The sequence below is a fragment of the Morchella importuna genome (assembly GCF_003444635.1).
Source record: "Morchella importuna strain M04M26 chromosome Unknown Morimp01GS006, whole genome shotgun sequence".
Lineage (NCBI taxonomy): Eukaryota > Fungi > Ascomycota > Pezizomycetes > Pezizales > Morchellaceae > Morchella > Morchella importuna.
Window position 1 is genome coordinate 1,358,633 of NW_025763403.1, and position 22,302 is coordinate 1,380,934.

At 47.7% G+C, this 22,302-nt stretch overlaps 5 protein-coding genes across 5 annotated transcripts; 3 read left to right on the forward strand and 2 right to left on the reverse strand.

Moving 5' to 3' along the window:
- Positions 1–182: 182 nt before the first annotated feature.
- Positions 183–931, reverse strand: LAJ45_03174 (uncharacterized protein; the record flags this gene model as incomplete). Its single annotated transcript, XM_046112762.1, has 3 exons — positions 183–256; positions 312–829; positions 891–931. 3 exons carry the CDS (start codon positions 929–931, stop codon positions 183–185), a joined length of 633 nt encoding a protein of 210 aa, XP_045974251.1.
- Positions 932–1,713: 782 nt separating this feature from the next.
- On the forward strand, positions 1,714–2,316 carry LAJ45_03175 (uncharacterized protein; the record flags this gene model as incomplete). The annotated part of the gene is made up of 1 exon (XM_046112763.1): positions 1,714–2,316. One exon carries the CDS (start codon positions 1,714–1,716, stop codon positions 2,314–2,316), a length of 603 nt encoding a protein of 200 aa, XP_045974252.1.
- Positions 2,317–4,391: 2,075 nt separating this feature from the next.
- LAJ45_03176 (uncharacterized protein) lies at positions 4,392–5,795 on the reverse strand (the record flags this gene model as incomplete). Its single annotated transcript, XM_046112764.1, has 3 exons — positions 4,392–5,048; positions 5,116–5,655; positions 5,718–5,795. The coding sequence occupies 3 exons, from the start codon at positions 5,793–5,795 to the stop codon at positions 4,392–4,394; spliced, it is 1,275 nt and encodes a 424-aa protein (XP_045974253.1).
- A 1,552-nt stretch (positions 5,796–7,347) lies between these two features.
- LAJ45_03177 (uncharacterized protein) lies at positions 7,348–8,967 on the forward strand (the record flags this gene model as incomplete). Its single annotated transcript, XM_046112765.1, has 3 exons — positions 7,348–7,410; positions 7,481–8,502; positions 8,568–8,967. 3 exons carry the CDS (start codon positions 7,348–7,350, stop codon positions 8,965–8,967), a joined length of 1,485 nt encoding a protein of 494 aa, XP_045974254.1.
- Positions 8,968–11,488: 2,521 nt separating this feature from the next.
- On the forward strand, positions 11,489–20,921 carry LAJ45_03178 (uncharacterized protein; the record flags this gene model as incomplete). Its single annotated transcript, XM_046112766.1, has 13 exons — positions 11,489–11,528; positions 11,583–11,630; positions 11,687–11,720; positions 11,784–12,289; positions 12,452–13,169; positions 13,304–13,644; positions 13,704–18,153; positions 18,208–18,598; positions 18,672–19,733; positions 19,787–20,326; positions 20,384–20,574; positions 20,623–20,849; positions 20,902–20,921. 13 exons carry the CDS (start codon positions 11,489–11,491, stop codon positions 20,919–20,921), a joined length of 8,568 nt encoding a protein of 2,855 aa, XP_045974255.1.
- Positions 20,922–22,302: the final 1,381 nt, after the last annotated feature.

Genomic DNA, 22,302 nt, shown 5'->3' on the forward strand with positions numbered 1-22,302 from the left:
TCGATGAAGCATTAATAATACGGCGTAAAAACAAAAGATTTCCCTTGGTATCTAATGTGAAGCGCAGTGACAAATCTCAGTTCTGCTCCTACATCTTACCACGTGTCCAATATCCTGCCCAAATAACACAGCCTGACTACTATCGACCTTCGAAGCGCACTTGCAGAGTGAGGTTTAGGCATCTAGTTCTGTCTCTTCTTGCCCCTGATGTTCTTCCTGCGCTGAGAAATCATGTGGGTGTACTGCTTGTACAGGCCTGCATCACCAGTCAGCTCTCGTCCAGCAAACAAAACCGCACTTGGGAAACATACCAGGAGGGTACGTGAGCAAAACCGCAACCAAGAAGTAGTAATAGTTGATATTGAACTCCTTCGCCTCCGACAACGCACGGAAGATGCAAACCGCCTCACTTCCCGCCCCCAACGGGTACAGGACAAAAAACGTGTTATACCTCAACCAGGTCAAGAACCCGGGGGTGCGGCCCAGAATGTTCGTAACGTAGTAGCTGTACCTGTACACCTCCGTGATTGACCACGCAATGAGCATGGTGCTGTACGCCAGCGATTCCTGAGGCGCCTCAAAGAGGTTTGCGACCCCCCACACGAGCAGGATGCGGGACGAGACCTGCACAATCGTGGTGAAGAGCGAACTGCGCAGGAGCCCGAGGACTATGTGGACAATCTCCAGCAGCGCGAGGGTCTGCGTAAGCTTGGTGTACTCGCCGACACCGCCATAGACGTTCTCGTGGCCCACGAGAGGGAGAAGAAGGATGGTGCGGCCGAGAACACCGAACCAGAGGACGCAGGAGAGTGCGTTGTAGGCGATAAGGCTATATGCCTTTAGTAAGTTTTCCATTGAGTGATAGGCGAGAGTTAATTGGGGAAACTCACTATTGGTCCTTGAAGGACCTCTTTGCTCGTGAGCGCTCCATTGATTGCTTAGATATCGTGAGATTTCTGGGGATAATTATTTATATTTATATGGAGGGAGACGTGATCGTAGTAGGGATCAGAGGGGAGGGATCGAGGGGGATGGGTTTCTTTTTAAACCCAGTCAGTAGTTGAGGGATTGATCGGAGCACCTATGCAAATTGTTGGGATGTGTGGAAATATGCGGCGTGTTCTTATGTATGTTCACTGACACGTGCGGAACAATATCCCTGGAGGCTCAGAGTCCGAATGGTGGAGAATCGTTGTTCCGTTGAAACACGCATGAAACGGATGTTGGGAGTTATCTGCTGCAGATCGCATATAATAATTCTGTGTGAGCGGAGGGCAGATTCGATTGGTGGATTTGCAAAAGAACTTAATTGTGCTTTAACAATTGATAGTGCAAACCACAGCTTAATTGCTCCGCGCGGATTCGGAGTTGAATTTGTTGAATCGAATGTCTTCTACATACTCATCACTGTCGCATTAAATACTATGATGCATGCATGCAGGCAGCAATAATTCGATTTGACCATTTCCTCAGCTTCTTCCCTGTGCAGAAACAATGATAGCCTTGACACCTTTTCCACTTCTGTTTCGAGGCTCAACAAAAAACCGTCTCCCAAAAAGCCTCCAAACAACTCTTGGCAGCCCTTCACTACTCCAAGTAAAGCTACCTTCCGAAACACCTCTGACGTCCTTAAAGTAAGACATTCCCCACCTCCAAACCACAGATCATCACCAGCCTACCAACCCACCAACCTACCAACCCAACCCGCCCGCCATGCCACCCCGGATATCACTCCGCCTCCCCAAGCTCACCGTCCCACGGCCTCCCCAATCCCCCTTCCTCCGCACCTTCTTGAACATCGCCGGCGTCAGCGGCGGCGCCCAAAAGTTCTCCGAGGTGCGGTCCTTCCCGTACGCTGCCGGCCAGCTGTATACGCTCGTATCCGACATCAACAGCTACCACAAATTCCTCCCCTACTGCGTTGGCTCGCGCGTGACGCAGTACTCTGCGCACGACAACCTGCCCACTGAGGCCGACCTGCGCGTGGGCTGGGGAAGCTACGACGAGACGTTCCGCAGCAAGGTCGAGTGCGAGCCCGCGAAGCTGATTGTGCGTGCGGACGCTTCGCAGAACGAGCTCTTCCGCTCGCTCAAGACACGGTGGGAGATTAGGCCGAAGGGGGGCGAGGGGAAGGGAAGTGAGGTTGAGCTCCACATTGAGTTTGCGTTTAAGAACCCAGTGTATGCGGCGCTGAGCGGGGCGGTGGCGCCGAAGATTGTGAATATCATGGTGGAGGCGTTTGAGAAGAGGCGGAGGAGGTCCTCGGGAAGGGGGGCGAGAAGCAGCTTTTGGAGGGGGAGGAGCAGAGAGCGGTAGGTTGAGGTGGGTGTGAAGGCAGTAATTGGGACATGGGCTCGGGATGGAGTAATTTTTGTATCTAGATATACATAGCGATAGAATTGGCGCTGTGTGGCAGTTCTTTTCTGCGGTATTTTTTAGAAGTTTCTTTGGGTCATTGGCTTTTCTTTCCGCGGAACTTGGGGTTTGGGGTGTATGGGCTGGTAACCAAGGACGGAGGTTTCTAAAGAGTTCACAAAAACCTGGCCAAGAAATCATTGTCCGTCTATTGCTTGTGACACCCAAAGTCTGTATAGCTTAACTAACCAGCAGGCCCCTGTTACGTAAAACAATGGCAGTAATGCATAATCAATTTGAAAGGGAGGCTGCCTCTATGACCTCAAGCTTCTTGAGACTTGACCTTAGAGTCTCTAACCCGTTGCCCTTAGCAACTTGAGTGTTTTTTTTGTGCGTACATCTCTTATAGAAAGGCCAAGTCTCCATTGATTTATAGTCCCTTAACCCGGAAACCAACTGATACAGACCTAACCTAATTTCCCATAAGGAATGTACTCCCGCTATAAGGGTTAGTTCCGACCCAATTTTTCGAAATTTCCTTATAGCTATATTCGACTGTACAAGTACTTTAAGTTATATAATATAACAAAAAAATCCGTGGCATCGTACATTTTTCTTTCTTTTTTTAAAAAAAAAAAAATCCCTTTGGCCGTCAGGCCCATTCTCAACTCATAAGTCTAACCCAATGTGGAGCTTTCCGCTCCGAAAGGCTCTCAAATTCCTGCCAAAGCATTCTATTGATATAAATCCATTATTTGAATTGCCGGTTATGGTATACTCGAGCCTGGTTTGGCTAGACTTATGAGTTGAGACTTGACCTGAGGGCCAAAGGGATACACCTAACCCTACATTAGTTGGCTCAAGTAAGGAAATGGGCTGGGAGCCACCATCACGCCTGGCGCAAGAGTCGTCAGGGCTGCTACCTTAGTTCTTGAGTGTGCCGAATACCGCCAGGTCGTGTGTTCGACACCCACCTTGGGGGGAAATAAGACTGATCACCTTATTTCTTGCTGCCATGGGGAAATAATTTTTATGTGTCCCATTTGCACCCCACTGCTATATTTTACAAAATATTTTATAAGTACTTTCTTACACTGCATGCATGTCAACTCCAAGATTCGAATGCAGTCAACTTGTGGTTTCTTGGTATCGAGTGATTTCCTATGACGCGATATATGAATGTCAAGTCGGATCCGGAGGAAGATTAGTATGATTTCGGAAACATGAATTGGTATCTCAGAAGAATTAAAGTCGCAAGGTGATGGCAGACCGAAGAGACGTGACTTGGTATGGGGCCTATAGTGATAGATGCATGTAGGGGAGGTTCTCTATGTATAAGTCTGTTGATAGAATCAGATCCAGCGCTATCTCTGATCGAATCGTCGCTGGCCTTTTTATCAGAGTGTACTGGGGCACTTCGATTCTGTTCTTTGTGCATGTGCGCCTCGAGATGCATATACATGTATCCATTCAGCAGTAAGAATCCGAGCCTACGAATGAATGTTGAACGTTGGCTGCTCATAGGCGGGTTGGCCAGTAAAGGGTTCGTGGTCCTGCCCTGCTATCTTGCTGTCCTTTGTCTTTGTTGTCCTGTTTCTTATGTAGTTCTATTGACAACGGCCTATTCTCTTTCTTTTCTCTGACTTGCCTGTGATGCAATGATCATCCCATTCATCACGATCCGATAATAATGAAGCGGCTCATCACTCCCGTCTCCTCTCTCGTTGATTCCGAAGATCGAAACATGCGCGCTACATGCCACTCGAGTGGCTCATCATGGGTCTTTGTTTCACATCCCTTATCAACTGTTATACGATATTCAGAATCTCATGGTAAGCAGCACTGACATCTTTTTGGGACGGTTATTTTCTGATTCGTTCGATTATATACGACCTGTACCGCCAGTGCTGTGATATCTAGAAAAGGAACAAAGAAAACCCCCAATACATGAATCTAAAAACATGGCTAACAAAAGAAAGAAGAGGATGCTCTACATGACCAGTTGCAAATATTCTCAAACCCAATTAACCAGCAATCTAAAACATCTTCAAATCCAAGTCTGGCTTCTTCCCAACCGCGATTCTACCGATTTGCATTCCATGCCACAGACTCTGCATCCCCACTCCCACGATTGGAAGCTTGGAGACCCACTTCCCGCCCTTGATCTTGACAGCCTTCACCACCGCCTCCTCGTCCGGCAGGTCCTTGTTCAACCACACGCTCTTCGGCACATCGGGGATCAAACACGCCGGTCTCGCAATGCCCACAAGCTCGCAAGCGCCGTCTGTCACCGCCGCCGCCATACCTACACGGCTTCTGAACCCTCCCGTGACCATGATCACGCACCCATTCTTGACAGCCTTCCTCGCCTTCTCCGAGAACTCCTGGAAGAACGACTCACGCAGCTTTGTCGACTCGCGCACGGGCTTGTCGCTCGACTCCTGCGCCATGCGCGGGTCTTCGTAGGTGCCGCCGGAAATGTCAATAAAGTCGACGCCGGCCTCGTCGAGCGCGGCGACCTGACCGAGTACCTCTTCGTCGGTGATGCCCATGGATTGGTAGTCGGAGGAGTTGAGCTTCACGCCGATGCAAAACTCGGGGCTGGTGGCGCGTCGGGTCTCTTCAATGATGCGGAGGATGAAGCGGAGGCGGTTTTCGGGGGTGCCGCCGTAGGCATCGGTACGCCTGTTGATCTAATTTTTACCGTCAGTTTCTACTTCTTCTTACTATGTCCTCCGGGGAGTAGGTGGGTATACATACCTTAGGACTCAGAAACTGCGTAATCAGATATCCGTGTGCGGCATGCAACTGCACACCCTTAAACCCCGCCAAGTACGACATTCTCGCACCATTCACAAACATCTCCACCACCTCATCAATATCCTTCAACGTCATCTCCTTGGGCGTTCCAAACAGCAGCGCCTGGGCCACCTTCGTCAGGAAGCCGCCCTTCATGTCGAGCCCCACCGCGCTCGGGGCAAGATTCTTTGTGAAGAAGCCACTGGTGCCGGCGCCGAACGGGCTCTGTCTCCCCGGATGGCACAGCTGCACAATGGTGGGCGTGCCCGAGTCTTGGCTGGCGTGTGCCCAGATCTTCCATGCCGAGAGGGCGACGGGGTTCTTGAGGTCCGATGGCGAGAAGGTGACGTCGCCGGGACCGCCGAGGAAGCGCGGGTCGACTTGGACGTTGCCGGTCACGAGCATGCCGTACTGGCCTTCACCCCAGATGCGGTAGACGGTGTTGAGGAGGTCGTTGGGGTGGTGGGAGGTGCCGGATGAGAGGTTTTCGGCCATGGGGCCCTGGGGATAGGTTAGTCTTTTGATGGCGCTTCTCTCTATGGGGAGGTGGGGGGAGTGTGTACCTTAACGATACGGTTTGGGACTACGAGCCCACATGGTAGCGTTACGGGGGTGGAGAGGATGTCGATTGCAGTAGACATTTTCTTTAATTTCTTAGAGGTGGGTTTAGAGGGTCAATGATCGGGTTACTTGTGACTATTGACTTGCAACGCTGTAGAATCAGATAGACATCACGGAGCAGGAATATGGGCCCCGTTATATACATACGCCCCCCACATCTCCAAAGCATTAGCAATCACTCCACTAGTCTTAGGCGCAAAGAGAAAGAAAAAAATGGAGTAGCTTTTCACCGAGCCCATGATGCCATAACACATGCAATTAGACAACAACAGTTAACACTTGTTGTATATGCACTCGCATATACACCCTAGCTAGTTTTTTATTTAACTCCGGAGCTAGCAGGGCGGGAACATCAATTTTTTTTTGGCCTCAATGGCAGGGTCGTTCGTTAATAGTAGGTACATGTGGAGAGAATTGTTAATTTGACGACCAGTGACACAAGAAAGTGGGCGGATATATTTTTTGGCGGGCAATTTATAAGCTAGTGATTATAAAGCGGGTTTTTATTTCTTGACTCTGGTAGTGACTGACTGGGATGGGGAGTACCTATCAGCTTATACCGGCGTACGTACATTATGTGCATAGATAGATAGAGATAGGTATAAATTAATCTCTGTGCTTTGTGTGGGGGATATGGATGGTGGAATGAGTGGAATGAGGGATCGGGCATGGGGGGGCGTATGAGTAGACTCGTAGAGTACTGCGGTAGGTCGGTGACATGAGGCAGGCGGAGGAACAATTGCCCCATGGGAAGGATCGACATAACTCTATTCGGACGAATACAAACCTCCTTTAGTTACTTGAACGGGGACATTTTGCACACACAGCCCAGATAAGGAAGTCGGAATTATTAATCCCTCCGAACGATCAAAGTTACGCGAGACTGGCACACATGTACCTGCGTGAAGTGATCGAAGGAGTTCCGGGTCGCCTGTGCATGGTATGTAGAGGATCTTTGCTTTGAAAGCAAGCACCGATAACTGTTGCTAGGTACAGGCCTCGGGGTTGTCTCTTGAACCGTTAAACGTCTAGGGTACAGCGCCGATTGGCTGCGGCCAGGGAGTGAGAGTCCCAGGGCCCAACTCCACCCAAGTGGCCGGACACCACTGCGGACGGGCAGAGGCTTATCGGTACCCAGTACCAAAAGTACTGCAAGTGGGACCTCAAATTTTTCTCTGTCTGCATCACCAAGTCTTACTCGGTCGCAGCAGCAGCAGCAGCAGGCAACCAGCAAGCAACGGTCCACTGATCACAAACACTCACTCACATCGCACTCACACAAACCCAACAACCCTTGTCGCATAGATAATAGATTATCATAATTGCTTTCTTTCCCACAGCGCCTCACCAGCCAACCACAGCTGCCGGTATATGCTCCCCCGCATCATACCCCACACCAGCGCTTCCCGCTTGCTCACACTCTCTGCTGCTTGCAAACTGGTATCTCCACCAAAAACTCTCTTCTTCTCCTTCGCTGGAAGTGCAAGAAGTAGCATCAGTATCAGTATCAGTATCAGTATCAGTATTCGCATCAGCACCAACAACATCAACACTCCCAGATACCGCAGCACAATGGCAACCTCATCCTCCCCCTCCACCACCACGACCTCTTCTCCCCCCCAAAGAACCTACAGCGTGAGCACCCCACCACCCACCAAAAAAACACACACAATCACCCACTAACGCACCCCACCCGCACACCCAGGACGCAGTCACCGCCCTCAACACCCTTCAAACCAACTTCAGCACCCTCCAGTCCGCACGCACCTCCACAAAGAAACAAGACTCCCAACTCCTCGCCCAAGTCGTCGAGTCCCTCCGCCGCATCGGCCACGCCCCCTCCGACCTCACAAAGCTCAACGTCATCCACATCGCCGGCACAAAGGGCAAGGGCTCAACATGCGCCTTCATCTCCTCCATCCTCTCCCAGTACCGGCCCTCCCCCATCACCAAGATCGGGATGTACACCTCCCCGCACCTGCGCGCCGTGCGCGAGCGCATCCAGATTAATGGCGCGGCGCTGCCCGAGGAACTCTTCGCGCGGTACTTCTTCGAGGTGTGGGACCGCATGGAGGCGTCGGCGCGCGCCGAGGGCCACGATCCCGCTGCGAAGCCGGGGTACTTTCGGTTCCTGACGCTCGTGGCGTTCCATACGTATCTGTGCGAGGGCGTGGACACGGCGATCCTGGAGGTGGGCATTGGCGGCGGTTATGACTCTACGAATGTTGTTGAGCGGCCGACGGTGACGGGGATCACGAGCCTGGGGATTGACCATGTGGGCGTGCTCGGGGGCACGATTGAGGAGATTGCGTGGCACAAGGCGGGGATCCTGAAGGCGGGAAGGCCGATGTTTACGGCGCCGCAGACGGAGGGCGCGTTGGGCGTTATTCGGGCGAGGGTGGAGGAGAGGGGCGCGGCGGGGGTCACCGTGGTGGGCGTGCATCCGCAGATTACGAGCGGGGAGGTGAGGCTGGGGTTGCCGGCGGAGTATCAGAAGGTGAATGCGTCGCTGGCGGTGGCGATTGCGGCGGAGCATTTGGGGTGTTTGGGCGCGCCGGTGGAGACTGAGGTGCTGCCGGAGCGGTTTAGGAAGGGGCTGGAGGAGGTCGTGTGGCCGGGGAGGTGCCAGGTGAAGGTGGAGGGGAATGTGGAGTGGTGCATCGACGGCGCGCATACCGTTGAGTCGCTTTCTGTAGCGGGTGAATGGTTCTCTGGTAGAGTTGATAAGTAAATACCCCTCTATCCCTCCCTCTCTTTTACTATTTTGCCTTCCCCATAGCTAACACTACTAGAAACGCAACCACCACAAGAGTCCTAATCTTCAACCAGCAAACCCGCGACTCCACCGCACTGATCTGCTCCCTCGCCACCTCCTTGGCCGCAGTCTCACCCTTCGACCACGCAATCTTCTGCACAAACGTCACCTGGAAGGACGCCGGCTACAAGGCCGACCTGGTCTCGATGAACACGAACCCCACACAGGTCTCAGAGCTGCAAGTCCAGAAGACGCTCGAAGCGGCGTGGAAGGAGCAGACCGCCGCGTGGAGGAAGCAGGCGGAGACGCATGTCGGGGCCACGATTGAGGGGGCGGTCGGCGTCGTGGGGGAGCTGAGCGCGAAGGGTGAGGTGCAGGTGTTTGTGACGGGGAGCTTGCATCTTGTGGGTGGGTTGTTGGAGGTCTTGGATGGGTAGAGGGGATATCGGGGGTTTGCCTTTTGTGTTTTTAGATCGTGGGGTGGTGGTGGCTTCTGGCTTGTCCCTTTTTACGATCATACATATATATACCTAGATAAATACCTAGATAGCGGCTTCGTTGAAAATTAAAAGTTTCTTTCTTGTTGGATATCATGATATTGCGCATCAACATTGTTAGTGCTTGGCTCTTTATAATTTTGTTTAATCGTCCTTTGTGCACAGGATATCACTCGCCATCCATCCTTGTCCGGAGTTCCGAAACCAATATGTATGCAGCACCGACATATCCCAACAACGAGGACCGCCGCCATACACAGAAGCTGCGCCACAAGCGCGGAATCCCGGGTTGCGCAAACATTTAAAGTTGTGCGCTTGTGTACTTGCGGGGCCTGCCTTCCTGGGCCCGGAGATATAGGTATACGTGCGATGCAGTTAAACCCGTGGAGCCGGGCTACACAGTAAGAACATTCCCCCATCGGGGGGCCAGCGCCGGTTGTGAGCTTAACCTAGAATGCGCAAATGGGACAACTAACACTCCGACGGGGGGGTTGCTGGACATATAATAAGTACGACTTGAGGTAAATTTTGGGGGAAGGCGGAGTTGTTTGGGGGATCTGGATTGGCTTCTGTTCCGGTTCCAGCTACGGCTATGGCTGTATGTGTCTATGGATTGTAAAACTTGCGGCTTACGAGAGGGTGCGGGATGGTACTGTGCTGAGATAGATATGGGCGCCCTAAGCTCAGCTTGTGGTTGTTGTCTGGCCGGTCGCGTTCCTGGGGTGACAATACCCTTATTCCTTATATGTATGACTGTATCCAATTAATATTGTAGTCACTTATATACAAGTATTTACTCTGTCTACAATCTATTATTCGTCGGGATCTACAAACTTCAATGAGTCAGAGGATTGGTTGTTAAGTTTGTGACTGAGAACGTTCTCGTGTTGTACAGGCTTCAATTGTGGGAGGTGTACATAGAGAGTTTGCAATTGAGGTTGCGAGGCTACAAGTATGTACCTGCTGGCTGTTTCTAGTCAGTACGGTATCAAGTGGCAGACGATGTTATATCTCAAAATCAGTACATACAAGGCTCTGGCATTAAGTGAGTGAACGGATCCTTACCAGCCAATACCCCATTTAGTTCGCTCACTTAATGCCAGAGCCTTGTACTATAAGTGTCTTTGTTTAAGTTGAGCAGCTTAAGGTACAGCACCATGGGAAGGCGCGAGGGGCGCGAGGTCGCACGCAACGCCTGAACACAAAATCTTTCACCACCACCGATGGCGCCCAGAGACCATGTACCCCGCCAGACAGCTAGGAGGGAATGACCAGCCTCCCTGCTGTGGCAAAAAACCGGAGTCTTACAACTCTGGTTGGAGGAGAATAGGGTAGATGTTCTGGAGGACTGGCTTGCCTATTCCATCTCATTGAACATGTTTGGGTACACCTCAAGATGCTTTACCATCAACAGTACCCCCATTTAGCATATGGTACTAGATCACCTTAAGTATTAAAGCCCCTCATGGAGGAAGGTCTAATTCATTGCTGGGAACTGTTACCTGATGATTTATTTGGTAGCTAGTTGAGAGCATGCCTAGGAGAATAGAGCTATTATAAAGGCAAGGGGGTTGGTACACAAGATATTAAATGTCAAATTATTTTTATTTAGCTACTATTTAACAACTATACGAAAAACCAGCTCTCCAAAGGATCAATTGTGGTTGCTGGGTGGGTAGTCGTGGTGGCCCGGGAGGTTGCTACGCCGCGCCTTCCCATGATTTATGGCCTAGAACTATACATACATGTAGATGTACCTGTCTGTGTTTAACCTCAGAGATGTATGATTGAATCATGCGGCTAATACATGTACTCAGCTAGCTTTCCGTGAAGGGATCCCAATTCCAGCGCGCATACATTATTACGCATGTATCCGCCCTATATCCTTTCCTACAGGCAGTATCCACACCGTAGATACTGAGGGATTGACTAAGAGCCTAAATGTAGTAATAAAATGAAGCAAAACTTCTCGAATCTAATAGCTATAGCCAGATCTATCTCAGCTGGCACAAGAGAATTATTGCGTTTTTCATCAATTTTTTGAATCTTGCCCAGCTACTAGCATCCATATTCGTATATACACAAGGATGCTACACTATGTACTTATCGCATTGATGCCTTGTTTGTCCTTATTGTTTGTTGCTCAGACCTGATTGTTACCGCCCTACCATTCTAACTCAGATAGGTAGCAGTGGTGATTATTATCTGGTCGAGATAGGCAAGGCGTGGGGTTGCAATGCCAAGCCACTTAAGGCCTCTATACTCGTCTCCAAACTTACCCAAGGAGCCTCATCCAACTACCACTCACACAGCGATATAAACATTCCAGAACCTCCAGTTACCTGTCTCACCCCACTATACCACCCCAGTTACAGTTCATCCCTAAATCTTCTTTGGAGAATTTGAGGGAAAAAACACTCTCTATACCGCACCAGCTCCCAGCTGTAGTCTCACCGGCACCATGTCAAAGATGGCGGACAGAGTTTTATTGGATACATATGGTGCTTCCTCCTAGCTTGAAAAGTTGCACAATTTATACTGATACATATTCGCAGACAAGATATCCTCCGACAAGCCCCCGGAGCGTTCGAGCGGTTTGGCCGGTACATACAGGTCATACCCATCCAAAATTCACATTTACTAACTAGATGTCGTATAGAGCTCAAACAAATCCTTTCGCATAGCAAAAATAGGTATGGAAACCACCGGCCTATATTGGTACGCGGTGTTACTGAACTACGCTTTGATTTGAGTAGCAAAGACCTCGGTGACAAAGGCTACCACAAGATGTTTGAAGCAATCTTCGAAGTAGCCTTGAAGGAAAAGGCGCTGTACACACGGCAAAAAAAGCCTTCGTCGATAATTATAGGCCGGTTTTCTCTTTGCGGCTCTGTTTTCAGGCTAGCCGTGGAGCTCGGCGTGAAGCAAATCAAGACCAAGACGTTCAAAGCTGTCTACAGTCACATTATCGATATACTGCCTCAAAAAGACGGACTTTGCGAGCCGATCAGCCTCGATTACCTCAGAGCACTACGGTCTTGTCTCGAGTATGCACCACATGCAGAACACTTGGCGCCAGACGATTGGGAAATGATTGCCACCTTTTGCTGTACAAATGTAGAGTCCCAGCTACGAATTGTCACCGAGGAGGACGGCGATGTCGACATGGACGTTGATAGTGATGAAGGCATGGGTGATTCAGTACTATCTGTACGGGGCGGCAGGCCTAGCTTGGCGCGAGATTCATCGTCAATGTCAAAAGGCACACCTTCCTCCACTCATACCGGTGTGCGGCTGAATCATCATAGTGAACAGTTATTGCTGTGTCTCCAAATTCTTCTAAGAACCCCAAACGCCCCGGTGGTGGCAACGAACGAAATGACTTGTCGGACCATCTTAGGCTTTCTAACGTCGCAGTCAACAGTAACCCGTGTCCACCAGGATGTACTCTCGGCGCTGAATTCGATATTGGAAGTGGTTACTACGAACAACATAACTCTTTCGGCCAAAGTCGCCGAAGCCATTGTGCCGGTAATTACAAAAATGTGGGATTCAAAGTCGCCCAAAGAGCAAATGATGATCACATTGATCTATATCCAGCCACACCTCCGAAAGCTTATGCGTAGTCTAACCGGAGCCCTCCAGAAAAACTTTCGGAGAAGGATTGAGGCTCTTTCGGAGGTTATTTTTACTGAATACTCAGCTAGAGCAGAGCGTGATCAGTTGCAATTGGAAGACATCTGCTTTCCGGATCCGTCCAAGGATTTGGACATTGAAGCAACCCCGCTTGCGCTTGCGGCATATTGTTTGAGAAGCGATGTTCCTTCAAGAATTGAGCAACAATGGACAGTTCCGTATTTAATGGCCATGCTCATAGAAATCCTGGATCTCGACAGAAATGATGATCAGGATCGCTCGAAAAGAAGAAAGGTCTCTACAAAGTTTGATGAGCTGCTGATGAATGCGAAATCCACGATATACACACGGAAAATCTGCGCGCTTCAAACGTTGCCATTTTTGATTCGGGAATCACGGAAGATTGTAGACCTCGAGGGATTTTCGTCTTTGATCACTGATCTTTTGAATGTGTGTTCCGACGACAGTCCAGTTATCTCCTCCTGGGCGATGCTCTCAATTTCAAGGTGAAACCCTAATCCACTACCCTATGATTATTACCCGTTGGCCCAAACACATCTCTTTGCATTTAACGCAAATAATACTTCTTTTTTTTCGCTCTTTTCTCTTTTTTTTTGTGCTAATGTGGAGTTTTTTCCAGTTGTGCTTTTTTACGGTTTGCCTCAGATCCTGGAAATACCCAAATATGGAATCAAACATGGCATCTTTGTGCCCGTTACTCGGCCAATCTATCAACTTGCCGCGCTGCGTGCCACCTTATGCGCATTCTTCTAGCACTTGATCTAGTATCATACTCTGAGATATCTGCATCGGTCGATGCTACAATTCTTTCTATAGACCTGAGCGGCCCTTCCAATGTCATAGATTCTTCATTGGCGGTGTGGTGTTTGATACTCGAGAGGAGAAATACGGTAGCCCATTCATCGTTGCTGCAACCTGGGGAGCGACTTTTTCAATGGTTCATCTCAAAGTGGAGACCTGGTAAGCACTTCTTAATGGCCTTATATTAATATATTGGACTTATTTGGAGGGGAATATAGTGGAAACTCTTGAGCGTGTTACTGCTGCTTTCTACGCACACCACGGGACCCCTAAGGACATTTGTAGCTTTCTCTTCTCATGTTGTGGGAAGAGGCCTCTGGAATTCGATTCTTATAGCCCGAGAACCTATGGGTTGGTAGGACAGGCAATAATTAGAGTTGCACGTTGCTCAAAATTGTTGGATTTTCTCCTGCTTCAAGAGACTTTGGATTCCTGGAACGAAGCCGAATTAGTAGGCGCGCCCAAGTTAAAGACGCCCAAGCTGTCTTCGGGTGTTGGCACAGTATCACATCCAGGGGTTGAACTTCAGGTTATCGAATTTCTAGATAGGGAGTGTGAAGGGATTCTCGAGAGGTGGAAGCAGTTGACCCAGACTGGTATCCAGCAACCATCCTCCGATATAGTTCAAAATTATGTTGGATTTGTCTTCACAGCAGGCATTATGTGCTCCGCTATTAAGCCCAGAGATACTACGAAGGTGGACGCTCTCGAGAGGAAGCTTGAAATCCTAACTTTATATCTCACTTCATACATAGAGCGAGATGACTGCAGAGAATTACATCTTGATGGCATCTTAAGATGTATGTCAGGGATCCTCCCAAAGCCTGCCAGCATAGTTGATCGATCCTTCCCCATCCCAGAAGTTTTTCAAGGTTTTTTTGGTAATATGTTGTGCACTATTTCCAGAGCCTTTGAAAATAAGGTAAGAAATTCTGCGATAATTGAAGTCACAGAGGGGGGTAATGATAAGATGGATTTGGATGATGGCTTTGGGATGGAGCTTCGTGGGTTTGGGGATAAAAAGGATGGGGAACTGAGTAGAGAAGAGGTTCAAGCAATGTGTTCTCCAGAAACCTTTCGATACTCAACTACAGCTCTACTCGCACTCTTCGCAAGATCAATTCAATTCGAAACCTCACCTGAGATCTGCGGAAGTTTTGCAGGCTATCTTCAGCAGCTACCAACTTCTCGCTTAATAATGTGTCGGCCGCTCTTTCGGGATTTCCTCACTGCAGCAAGCCTCAAAGATGACGATGCCGATCAGCTAACACAACATGTGGGCGGCAGTATTCTTCAGGATTATGAAACAGACCGGTGTGAGACAGCGGTAGCGCTCTGTATAGACCTTTTAAGTGCTTTTGTGGGCAGATGGGCTATTGACAAGGCAGGCGGCGAGCTTGCCGCCGATTGCGAACAAATCTACGGGTGGATGGCGAAAGTTGCACTTGAAAGATCTCTTTTCTCCCATACCATACGAACTTCAATGGCCCAATTACTTCGGCGCATGCTTGAAGTGAATTCGGGATATGGGCAGAACTCTAATAGCACTTCAGCCCGATCACAGTTTATAAAACGTTTACAGGACCGAGATGTTCGAGTAACGTTCTTTATGGCTAATTGTACCTCGGTTTTGTTCAAAATCTACGGGCTTGCAGCTCATCAAATAGTCATGGATGATCTCCTTAAACATCTCACGGATGAAGTTGAGTGGGTAGAGGGGTTGTCGATGCGCGTCTACACCTTGTCACAACTCGCAGATACAACATTTTCAATGAACAAATTGATCGTTTACCACATTTTCGACACTGGCCAACTTGAGAGCATGGTGAAATATGCAGCACGATCTCTTTCATTCGTTGCGAAATCACTGAAGCTCGGTGATCACCGTTCATTATTCAAAAAATTTAGTCCGCAAATAATTTATACCTGGATCGAAAACGAAGATTTGGCCGTGTTTCCATTCCGTGTATTTGGATATCAAAGTCATAAAGATCTGTTCTCAGACATTCAAGAGGATCTCGTCGCTCAACTCTTGATGAGGGGCAAGGATAATGCGGCCAAAGAGCTTGCCTTGATGCTGGGGGTTACATACGATGAATTATTAGAGAAAGGCTTTCACAAAATAGTTGCCTATGGTGCGGCATGGGCAGTTGGAGTGCCTCCAAAAGAAAACAACCGATACCAGTCGGTTGATATGCGGATTCGAAAGCATATGGGCGCCAACGAGTATAAAACACTACTCGAGAAAAAGTTTGCTCTTATCATTGCCTGCTTGTTCCAAATCATGCAAGAAGATGGCACATCAGAGAAATTCTTGGCCAGGGATCCCAATTTTTCAGTTGCTCGTGATCTTATGAAAGGCATTACTGGAATAAGTCATTCGACAGCAAAGCTTCCCGACCCTCTCCAACCATTCTTTAAAGTGAAGGTTATCTTGAATTCTGTTCATCATATTTGTACTAGGGTTGGGTACGACGATTCCCGTCTTTGGTCCCCTGCAATGTTCACTTTTGTGGTCCGCCGTCTTTTTGACACGATGGACCCCGCATTGGGGTCGCTGCATGCCTGTGCAGTTCTACGAAAGATTAGACTGCTCGTATGTTTGGCACGTGAACAGGCATTAAGAGGTTATGCCCTGGAGATGGTTGTCCATGGGCTTAAACCGTTCATTGTCGATAAATACTGCACAGAAGATGCAATAGGTGTTTTGCAGTATCTTCTTGACAGGAGCAAAGACTATCTCTCCCGGCAGCCTGCTTTTGTCACTGGCACATTCCTTTCTATTTTAGCACCCTTGAGAGCTTTCATTCCCGCACCTACATCTTATCGTGGAAAAATAGATGGCCAACTTTATGCAAGTCACTCTGCTGCTCGTAAATTTCGTTCCTGGCTTGGAAGCTTTCTTCTTAAATATGAATTCACGGAGCTTAGTTCCCAACAAAACCAGATGTTCCAATCCATCGTGGAGGCTGCCATTGAGTTTAAGTCCGGCAATGCTTCAGCCCGAACCAAAGAGAGCGACCTATTACGCCATCTCCTTGACGATGATCGCAGCAAAAATCGCCTATTAGACGATGTGTCCAGGGGCCTAGCATTTTCCCTTGTATGTTCTGATTTTCAAAGGCCACAAAGCTTTCGGGACGATATTTTTGGAGAGGATCAAGATTCAGTAGAACTTTCCAGGGTGCTTCTTCGGACTTGTCGTCGGTTCGATGTCAATCAAGGCTTTCTACTCTGGTGTGCCAGGGTCCTAGGAAGATCGTATGCTGCAAGTGGGGAAATTTATAACGAATGGACCCAAGAGATTGAACTGGAAAAGATGATTGAATTTGACAATAAGCGTTATGACTTGGATATTGTACCGAAGGCCGGTATCCTTCACCGTTTAAGAAGTCTTTTACTTGGAGAAGACAGGGTTGTAATCGGTATCGCTGAAAAAACTCTGGAGACAATATTCTTTGAGGAAACAGAGGCCAACGACATTCCAACCTTTGATTTCGTTTTTAAGGAAGACTTTTACTCGGCACTTAAATGGGCAGTCCTTCCAACTTCACTTGCAGAAGCAGAAGTTCCTCGCCCTATCATCACTGTCGGAAGGCCAGAAACATTGCCTGTAGATGTATGGATAAAAGATCTGGCGGCAGCGATATCAACAAACCTTCAGCAGGATGCTATAGTTAAAAATCTACGCCCAATACTTGAAAAGGTCGAAGGTTTGGCTAAAGATCTTTTCCCATTTATTGTGCATGTATTACTCCTGCATAATCATGGATCAGCAAAGTTGCACATGGAACTTTCTCAACTTTTTCGAGATTGTTTCAAGACGTGTACGGAAAAAACTATTCCGCATACAATCATTCTCATCAATACAATTCTTTATTTACGCACCCAGCCGATGGTAGATGAGGACACACAATTACCTCGTGATCATTGGCTTGATGTCGACTATCTAGACATGGCACATGCAGCTTGCACCTGTAAGATGTTTAAAACGTCTCTCCTCTTCGCAGAAATTCATCACTCAGAGAGCAATTCGGAATTTTCTGAATCTGACCTCCTCCTTGAAATCTTCAAGAACATTGATGATCCTGATTCATATTATGGTGTGGCACAGCCACCAAGTCTTGAAACTGCGGTCAGCCAGTTCGAGTATGAAGAGGATGGATGGAAAAGTTTATCTTTCAGAGGGGCAAATTTGGAAAGTCAGTTGCGTCTTGGATCCAGCTCTAATGGGCAAGATGTTGGAGGGCTTGTGGATGCCTTTAATTCCATTGGTATGAACGGTCTTTCGCACTATTTCCTGCAGAGTGGAGTGGCCCCGGCATCAACCACCGATAATATGTTTCGTTCTGCATGGAAGCTGGAGCAATGGGATCTGCCATGCCCCTCGTCTTGTAATACACGATCAGCTATAGTCTATCGTACTCTTCAATCAGTAAATAACAGTGTCGATACGCGGGCAATTCCATCCCATTTAGACTCATCTTTCCTGGAATTGATGCTCCAGATAACTACTCAGAAGCAAACGGGGCATTCGCTTGGGGCTAATATGCGTACACTCGCAATACTCACAGAGATGGAGGAAATACTTGTTTCCAAGGAGGCTGATCAATTGGAGAATGTTTGGGACCGATTACAAGAGCGTGAGAATTGGATGCATATTGGGAGGTAATATTATATAGAAACACCACCTCCCCTCCAACCTAGGCTAATTACTATCAGATATTCCGACGTTGAAGAAATCATGGCAATGCGCCAAACAATATTCAGTTCATTAGCCAAGCGAGAACATCTTCGCCATGCTACACACGTCGACATGAAAACTGCTAGGTTTTTGGAAGCGAAAGCATTAGTTGACACCTGTAAGATGGCAAGAAGTCACAAGGTCCTACAGCACTCTTTATCAGCGGCAACCCAGTTGAGCAAAGCTGTTGGCCCTTGCAAAGAGGTTGGTCTAAAGATAGATGCAGTTGCAACCTTGCAAGCCGCAAATGTTTTGTGGGATCAGGGACGGGGTGTCCCACCAATTAAGATGCTACAAATTCTCGAAGAGGACGATCTCATCAATCAGCAGAGTATTGTTACCGGGCGAGCAAAGTTATTGGCAAAACTGGTAAGTGGTCTTTTTTTTTCTTCTTTTTTTTTTGGCCATATTGCTGTTGCTGGCAAAAATTGACAATTCGAAGGGTAACTGGATTTCCGAAGCCCGTCTTGAGAAGCCAGACAAGATCATGAGTACCTATCTAGGCCCTGCCATTGAGGAACTGAAGGGAAATCTTTCTGGGCGAGAAGCTGGACGAGTCTTCCATGAGTTTGCATCATTCTGCGACCAGCAATTACAAAACCCTGGTAATATTGAGGATTATCGTCGAGCACTTAAGCTTCGAAAAAATAAAGAAGCTGAAGTGAAAGAGCTGAGTAAGATACTACGCAAGACTCCAGCCGGTAATACACGTAAGAGACTGGAAAAGATGACTGACAATGCCACGTTATGGTTGAGTCTGGATGACGAGGAGTTGAACAAACTTCGAGAGAATAGTGATGCTTTCCTTGAGAAGAGTATTGAGAACTATCTTCGTTGCCTCGCAGCTTGTGATGATTATGATAACGATGCAGTCCGGTTTTGCGCCCTTTGGCTAGAACATTCCGGCGATACTAAGGTCAATAATGCAGCTAAACGACCTCTCGCAGAAGTTCCTTCTAGAAAGTTTGTACCTCTTATGAATCAGCTTTCTTCCAGACTACTTGACGTTCGAGACGATTTTCAAAAACTTCTATCCCCTCTTATTGCCCGGATATGTAAGAACCATCCACACCACGGAACCTATCAGATTCTAGCCCTCGGTCGATCACCTAAGGGCGCCGGTTCGGAGAAACGGGACGCAGCAGCTGTTAAGTTAATCAGTAAACTTGGTGCGGGGGCAGGGACGAGAGAGATTTTTGGAAAGCTCTTTAATTCAACAAAAGCCTACATCTCTATCTCCCTCAAACAATATAAACCAGATACAAAGACAGGCAAAATTCCGTTCAGAGTTCTCGGCCCGGAAATTCAGTCGGAGTTTATGAAGGAAATTCCTAGTCTAAAAATCCCCCCGCCTACAATGCAAATCACTATCAGGGCGGATTGCAATTATACGAACCTAGCCGTCATTGAGAAATTCGAGCCGGAGTTTACTATGGCATCAGGACTCAGCGCCCCAAAGATTGTTTCCTGTCGCGCTTCAGATGGAGTAAGATACAAGATGCTGGTGAGTTACTTACCGCCTAGTGTAATAAGATTTCTTGCTAAACCTAGGGGAAGTTCAAAGGAGGGCCCGACGACCTTCGACAAGATGCAATCATGGAACAGGTTTTTGAACAAGTTAGCAATCTTTTGAAAAAGAATCGTACCACACGCCAACGGAATCTCGGCATCAGAACATACAAAGTCGTTCCCCTTACTCACGATTCCGGGATAATTGAATTTGTACCCAATACGATTCCCCTTCACGACTTTTTGCTACCAGCCCATGAAAGCTACCATCCAAGGGATCTAAAGAATTTATCTTGCCGGAAAGTGATATTTGAGGCACAATTGCAACTCAAGTCCCGCGAATTTCGAGTGAGGGTGTTCCAAGATGTTATGAAGAGATTCAGGCCTGTCATGCGATATTTCTTCATGCACAACTTCAATGGACCGGATGATTGGTTCACCTCTAGACTGGCCTATAGCCGAAGTACAGCTGCAACTTCAATCCTAGGACATGTTTTGGGTCTTGGAGATAGGCATGGCCACAATATCTTATTAGATGAGAAAAGCGGTGAAGTCGTGCACATTGATTTGGGTGTGGCGTTTGAACAAGTAAGAAACCGATACATCTAATATTAACCTTACTGCCCTAATTGATAAAATATCTAGGGGCGGATTCTTCCGGTACCAGAGGTGGTCCCATTTCGACTTACTCGCGATATTATAGACGGTATGGGCATTACCAAGACGGAGGGCGTTTTCAGGCGGTGCTGCGAATTTACCCTGACGGTGCTTCGAAACGAGTCTTATAATATCACCACAATCCTAGATGTGCTGCGATATGATCCCCTCTATAGTTGGTGGGAATGACAAAACCCCCAAGATGGTGCCGAACTAACAGACCATAGGACCATTTCTCCACTAAGAATGAAGAGGATGCAGAAGCAGGAGCAGGAGGAAGAACCGCAAGTTGAGCGGGTGTTTAACCCGGAGAAAGAAGAGGGTGAATCAGAAGCAGACCGTGCATTGACGGTAGTGGCCAAAAAACTATCAAAAACACTTAGTGTAGGGGCCACCGTCAACGAACTTATCCAGCAGGCGACCGATGTCGGAAACCTAGCAGTACTATATGCAGGTGAGAAATTCAAGTACAGCCTCAAATCTCTAATCAACTAACGGATTTCCAGGTTGGGCAGCATATGTGTGATCTACTCGTTAGAGGCATACATGCCCTCTGGCAAATAGCAACAATTGCGCAAATAGTCGCGGGGAGGGAGGTAGTTCGAAGTGAAACAACATATACTCTTTTCCTACTCTACTGGCCCCCCTAACCTTTTTTTTCTTATTCCTAGTTTTCTGTGGCAAGGATTCTGGACATATTCTTTGTATATTTAATATCTACCGCCGTCAACATGACTTTTCCATAATTCGGGAGGTCTTGTAGTCGTTCAGTGCCGCCCGAGACGCCTAGAGGTACACTGCATACGTAGTCATTTTATCCCACCATTTTTAGAGTTTTCCATAGTACCCGAGGACGGCTCTACGTACGCAATATCATACGCATATAGATAAGCACAGTACTAAAAAAAGGGGGTGGGATCTCTACAGTAACACTACAGTAGTACTACAGTATTCTTATCTATACCATATTCTTTCCAATACCGATTTATGGCGGCATTTGGAGAAATATATATTGCAACGAATACCAATTAGTGCCTTCCGGTACAGCAGATTAGGACTAGTTCTGCTTGTTTTGGGTTTAGTCTTGCCTTTAGTCTCATACCTAGCCCATTACTTGTAGCAAGCTGCCACAGTCATGTACATACATGGATCTGCCTGTACACTTTAACATCACCATATGCATCGCCATCATCATTAAGTCTGCACCGGTGATGGTTGTAATTGATATCGTCATCGCCTAAGGGGATTGTATTACCTGAGAGGATTATTCCTTCTTCATGTGAGATGTCATGCCTAGATCAAAAAAATTCATTTTTTAATAGTTATATCCCAGTTCTGGAACGCCCATCATTAGAGGATGAACCTACAGGTGTCTATTGATAAATCAATATCTGGTGATAGTCAAATTTGAGATGCTTCAAGCTTGAAATGCGGAATTAGGGTTAGGTGATGAAAATTTTAAGTATATCTGTAACGTATTACACCGGGAAAACGATCATCACTGGGAAAGCAACCTCACCTCACAAAAAGAGGTTGTGGGCATCAAAACAAAAATATATGAGGGCAGGCACATATAAGAGGGCTCTCTGTGTCTTTTCCGAATGCTGGAGTTATATAATGAATAGAAACCAAAATTTGGTAAAGTCGATAAAGCTTACACCCCCTAACCCAGTCAATGACCTCTCTAAAGCAATACTCTTGCTAGATAGAGGTAAATGATGTGAAAAATAGTTGGGAGACATCTAAATAACACTTCTGGCTACTTGGTTCTGTAATTGTGTATATATTCAACTTTCTTCAGCAACCTTGGATGATCCGTTGTCACCCTTGATTGCTTTCCCGGTGACGATCGCTTTCCCGGTGAAACACGTTATATCCTGTAGTTCTACTGGAGTACTACTGTAGTG